Source organism: Lampetra fluviatilis, chromosome 62 (assembly GCF_964198595.1).
Source record: "Lampetra fluviatilis chromosome 62, kcLamFluv1.1, whole genome shotgun sequence".
NCBI lineage: Eukaryota > Metazoa > Chordata > Hyperoartia > Petromyzontiformes > Petromyzontidae > Lampetra > Lampetra fluviatilis.
Window position 1 is genome coordinate 295,198 of NC_136336.1, and position 6,000 is coordinate 301,197.

At 55.7% G+C, this 6,000-nt stretch overlaps 1 protein-coding gene across 4 annotated transcripts in view; it reads right to left on the bottom strand.

Annotated features, from left to right (window-relative positions):
• LOC144951463 (SWI/SNF complex subunit SMARCC2-like) overlaps nucleotides 1–5,738 on the bottom strand; it is a 111,218-nt gene extending 105,480 nt beyond the window's left edge. For 3 of the 4 annotated variants that reach the window (XM_078881756.1, XM_078881753.1, XM_078881752.1), the window contains exons 1-2: nucleotides 5,569–5,738; nucleotides 85–201 (exon numbers count right to left, since the gene is read on the bottom strand). In XM_078881756.1, coding sequence (XP_078737882.1) covers nucleotides 85–201; nucleotides 5,569–5,685 — 234 coding nt within the window. In that variant the 5' untranslated portion in view covers nucleotides 5,686–5,738. The remainder of the gene's footprint in view (nucleotides 1–84; nucleotides 202–5,568) is intronic. The other variant, XM_078881755.1, reaches the window with a different exon arrangement.
• Nucleotides 5,739–6,000: the final 262 nt, after the last annotated feature.

Here is a 6,000-nt window from a genome sequence, read left to right on the forward strand (position 1 = left end):
ATCACCCATGAGCAGTAATCTATCGGAGGCAGGTGCGCTATGTGCTATGGTGGCGGCTGTGTGTAGGAGGGTGCCACTGCAGACCGGAATGCGGGTGGGCAGGGGGCCACCCGGAACGCCGGCCACCTCCTCTTGAAAGGTGAGTAGCTGTCCCACGAGGCTGGCCAGGGCCCGGCTGGAGGGTGGCTCTCCCTGCACATGCTGAGGAATTCAAAGGGGAGCCGCGTAAACAACAACGACAATTACCGTCATTCGCTGCTAAGTGTCTGTGACGTCACCGTGGTGCTTGTGCCAGGCTATGTGCCCTTTAAGGCAGCGTGAAGTGTCGAAGTCTTGCTGCCACGAGGTCACGGGACAGACAAAGGTACCATGGGTTAACTGACTGAGATGACTGGCAGAAGTATACATATGTATGTTGAACTTCTTTTGCACCTTACGTAGCCAACCGTGCTCATGGGAAGTGCGTGAACCCACACAAACAGGCAGACACCAGTCCACACACAAGACACCAGCATGCACGCACAAAACACAAAAAAGACTTCTATTACACCCTTAACAGACTGTTAGGGCAAGTGCTGTTAGAGAGCACCTATGAAGGCCGGCATGGCACACGAGTGGGTGAATGGCCAGCACCACACACGACCATCTTTGTCTCCCCAGTGGAAATGTTTACACATCGCACCAGGCACTTACTTATGCTGAGTGTCTGCTGTTGCTGTGTCCTGTACAGCGCTTTGAGATCATTGATGATAAGCGCTATATAAATTTGATTAATTAATTAATTCTCGCTAATAGCGCTTGTCCCAACAGCCCATACAGGCTACACGGGGGATCTTTGTAATATGTAGTTAGGACGTAAGGCTGGTCCTACCCACCATTACAATGCCAGGGAAATGTACGCAATCCCCTTGCGGATATCCCGTAGATTCGGAAATGGGACAAATCTTGGCCTACCCAATTTATAGAATTGCACGATCCGTTCAGTAATTTGGCCTCAGTTTTTTGTTACCCAATTCAATCGTCGTATTCAAGTCAGTGTCGACTGCTATACAACGTTTAATTTGAGCTTGTGATTTAAATGAGTGATGCATAAAGTTCACAGTCACCTGCGATGGAGTGGATCATATTGTGAGTATAAGACAATGAGTCAAGAATAAAGTGAAGAAATATATTGGAGACAATCTAGCCAAGGTTGCACAATACAAAAGTTAGCTGTGATGGTATCAGACAAGCTACTTTTAACTTATGACATATACTGTATAGACCTATCAGTTTGAAAGCTACAAATCCAAACTTGCATATTAGAGTTGGACTCCAACTGATGGTTACTTGGAAAGTAGTGAGCAATACCACGCACCTCCGATTAGCACGGTTGGCTACGTACGGTGCGAAAGAAGTTCAACATACACACAAACACGACCAAGTGCTTCACAAGGGATTGAAACATAGATTATCCACCATTTTCAAATAATCAATTCCAAACATGAGTTACATATGTTAACATGTCACCTGTAGATCATGCTCAATTGAATCCGTACTAAGATCACTGAGAAAGTACAAAGTCGAAATGGAGAAGCTAAATCGCTGATAATGGATTCCATCACTGTGCAAAGTAACCACGGCACGTAGCAATACAATAGTTACTCATACAAGATTAATCATCCGTTTTGGGACTGGTTGCACCTGAGCTACTTTCAAAGTTGTTGATTCAGTGTGGGCATTAACGCAACGAGAGATTGAAGCGACTAAAAATATCCGGTTACTGTTTATGCGTCAATTAACGGAGTTGAATATTCCCAAGGTTTTAATGGGAGGGAATGAGACAAATTACGGCCTGGGTTGCTTACTGCCTTTAACTCATTGAGGACCTCGGTAAATAGAGGTGCGAGGTCAATGAACTGCACTACTTTCAATGGGAAGTTGCGCTTGGGGAGGAAAATCAACGAAGGTGCCGGTCCGTTATGCACCAGCCGCGGGGCTGTTCTGAGTGACACCGGATTAGGGGTCGGCACGGTTTGGCTCAAACCACCAAACCGCGGTTTGAACCGAACCAAATCGGTTTGGTTTGGCTCTGTTTGAACTGGTTCGGTTTGGTTTGGGGCTACGAAAACCGACTCGGTTTGGCTCGGACAGGGTGGAACCGGCTCAAACTAGTTTGGTTGGTTGTAAAGGCGACACGAAAGGACATGCTGTAGTTGCCTTTGCCTGCGAATTCACTTTGCAATTGCATCTCCATGGCTCGAGCGGCTCAAGACGGCGCCATCCCCGGCGGCTCCAGCATCACAAGGTATCTCATCCACGACGTGGAAGAGACCAAACACGCCGGTAGCGACGAGGAGCCGATGGCGAGCGAACGTGAGAGCCCGGACACCACGCGCGGCGACACGCGGCAGAGCCTCATGCGCACCCTCGGCGCCGCAGCGCTGCAGACCGCGACGCAGCCCAAGCCCAAGAAGGCCCGTGTGTCCCGAGCGCTGTGGCACGACGAGTACTTTGAGACGAGCCAGGCCGCGGGCGACGTGCAGAGCCGGACCTGCAAGATCTGCACCCTCCAGTACGCGGGCTCCACCTCCTCGGGCACCCGTATCAAGCATCTCAAGACCCATGGGATCGTCGACCCCGAGTCGCCCACGGTCGTCACGTCGCCGCCGACGGGGAAGGGTTTGCTCGTGCAGTCCAAGATGGCCACGCCCATGTCAGCGCACGCGAGCAAGGCCATGGACAGCTTTGTCGCCGAGTACATCGCGACGAGTGGTCTAGGCCATAAACACGTAACATCGGATCCCTTTACGACTCTTCTTCAACGAGCTGCCCCGGGTTACGAGCCCAAGTCTGAGCGCACGGTCAAGCGCCGCATGCTCGAGATGTATGTCGTCCTCAAGCTACTCGTGCTACAGTACTTTACTACTTTTGGCTCTTGCGTCTCCTTGACCTACGACGGTTGGACAAACGACGCCATGACCGGCTTCTTCTCGGTCACCCTCCACTGGATGGACCCGGCGTCGTTCTCCATGTGCAACTGCATCATTGACTTCTTTTGGGTGGCCCCGGGCGAAGGCGTGGGCAAGCGCATGGCGCAGCGCCTGCACGAGCTGCTCGACGACTTTGGCGTGTGGCCGCGCCTGCTCGCCGTCGTCACCGACAGCGGTTCTGACGCCGTCGCATCCGCCAAGTCCCTCACGCTCCTCGAGGGGAGCAACCTGCGCTCGACGTGTTGCTTGCGGTGCATCGCGCACTGCGTCAACCTCGGCGTCAAGGCCTCATTCGGCGCGTTCGAGACACTGCTGCGCAGCCTCCGCGCGACGCTCGGCGCTATCCGCAAGAGCAAGACGAAGAGGGCGGCCTACACGTCGCTCGCGCGGCACTACCTCAAGTGCCCGCTGCAGCCGCCTTGCCTCGACGTGGTCACACGTTGGGGTAGCACGTACGTGATGCTCACGGCGTCGCTAAGGCAGCGCCAAGTGATCGACGCCATCTGCCTTGAGCCCGGCTGGTCGCGGAGCCAGGCCGGCTTGTCGGACGAGCAGTGGGAGCAGGCGGCGCTGCTCTGCCAGTTCTTGGAGAAGCCGGTGGCCATCTCCGATGCCATGGGCGCCGAGGAGTACTGCACCATCTCGAACGCCATCACGGCGCAGGAGGCTCTCTTGAGCCACTGCATGACCCACCGCCCGAGTCCTCATGTGGTCGTGAGCTCGGCCACCGTGACCATCTCCGACTACATGGTCAAGTACAGCGACCTTCTCTCGTCCGAACCAAGCCGCGTCGCCCGCTTTCTCGACCTGCGCCACCCCAAGCCCGCGGCCTCGAGCACCGAGTACAGCAATATCAAGGACATGATGACGGACATTCTCAACCAGCGCTACCCAGCGTTGACGACGGACGCGGCGCCGAAGGCGGCGCCGCGTGGCGGCATTAACATCCTCTTTGACATGGTCTACGCGCCCAACGCTCACGACGGCGCCGCCTCCGAGGTCGACCGCTTCCTGCTTGAGCCGACTCAGGACCTGAGCATGGACGTCGTCGAGTGGTGGAAGCTGTACGGCGGCAAGTACCCGCGCCTACGACGCGTGGCCCTCGACTATTTGCCTATCCCGGCGTCGTCCGTGCCCTCCGAGAGAGCAAACTCGGCCGCCAAGCGCTCCTTTCTCGACCGACCAAACCTGCACAAGTGCACGTTCAAGGCCGAGATGTGTGTGCGCTCGTGGGCGCGGATGTTGCCTAGTGTTGGGGTTTCACTGCCATTGAACTACCACACTGCGTTCAAGGACATTGGGCGTGCCAAGCTTGAGGAGATGGCTGTGGACGACATCGTCGTCCAGTACTTGCTAGTGAATCTCAATATGAAGAAAGCCTGCGTAGAAATTAGCGATTAATACACTTGATATTTGTATTGAATGCGAATATTGTTTGCCGCGCATCTTTTCGGTTCAAGCCAACTCAAGAGGTTTGGTTTAGCTTAGTTTGGTTTGGTTTTGGTTTGGTTTGGTTCAGTCGTCGCTGGTTTGGTTTGGTTTGGCTTGCTCAATTTGAAACCAGTTTGAGTCGGTTCAAACCGTGCCGACCCCTACACCGGATAGAGCATCATTCATATTTCATTAAAATACTTCTCTCATCCTTTTTGTTTGAACTCACAAATCGTCTCTCGTCTCATTCTCTCTCACAATCTCCTTTCATCCTCTCACTCCTCAGCATAAAAAGATTCCCCGTATGACTGTTGGAGAGAGTTGGCGAGCACCTATGAAGGCCGACACGGCACACGAGGGGGTGAGTGGCCAGCATCACGCCCTGGCGATGTTTACGCATCGCACCAGGTACTCAATTGAGGCTGTCACTCGTGTTGTTGGCCGTGAGTGGAAATCGAACTCGGGTCGCCGGGCTCCTTGCACAGCGAGATAACCACTGTGCCACCGCTCCCCATATGTGAACCTTCCTCATTCATCATCTCCCTTCACCATTCCGTTTTGTCTCATGCCTCATCTCACCCATCGCATCACTCTTCTCACGCACGCACCTTCATCTAGCGCATCTCCTCCATCATTTACCGCTCGCATCTCCCGTACATCCACCAACATCTCACGCGTCTTCTCCTCACATACCAGACCCCCCTGCGACTTTAACATGTTAGCGAGTAGCACTTATCAAGTCCCGTACGGCACACGAGGGGGTGGGTGACCAGCATCACGCCCGGCCGCCTTTGTCCCCCTAGTGCCGATGTTAACAACACCGCACCAGGTACTCACTTGAGGCTCAGTCGACCGACGAGAACCGCAGGACCGGTTCAGATAATCGGTGATGTTGGCCGCGAGCGGGAATCGAACTTGGGTCGTCAGGTTCCGAGCGCAGCGCGCTAAGCGCATTACCACCGCTCCCTTACACACCTCCCTCATCATCTCATAGCGCCTCGCTCATCTCCATCCATCATCCATCGTCTACACCAACACCATCTAATCCCACTCATCGCGTCGCCAATCTCCCCCGCATTGCTATCGCCGACGGAGCGGGGGCCCGGGTGAAGTGAGGGAAGAGAAGACATCGCCGTGCCGCCACCGCCCCCGCAAGGTGGCTTACCTTGCGGGTCGCCTTGAGCACCCAAACGCGCACGGGCTCCAGCTGGACCACGGTGGCCGGGAGCTCGAAGGAGCGCGACACGGGGAGGGCCGCCACATCCCTTCGCCGCGCGGACATCGTCGCTTGGCCGTCTGCGCTCCCCCGCTGAGCTCCAAGTTGCCCCGATGGGGCGACCGTGCACCGCCCGCGCTGCGTGAGCCGGCGGCGGCCACCTTGCCAAAGGGGTGGTGCGGCTGCAGCTGTACGGCAAGGGGTGACGTCATCGGAGCGCGCGCCTCTCCCCCCCCCCCGTTGCCCTCTGGGTGAGGCCGCCATTCCTCTAGCAAGATGGCGTCTCGAAGCCATCATCGCGGACAGTACCCCCCCACCTCCCCCCCCCCACCTTCCTCCCCCCCCCCACCTTCCTCCCCCCCCCCCTTCCTCCCCCCCCCC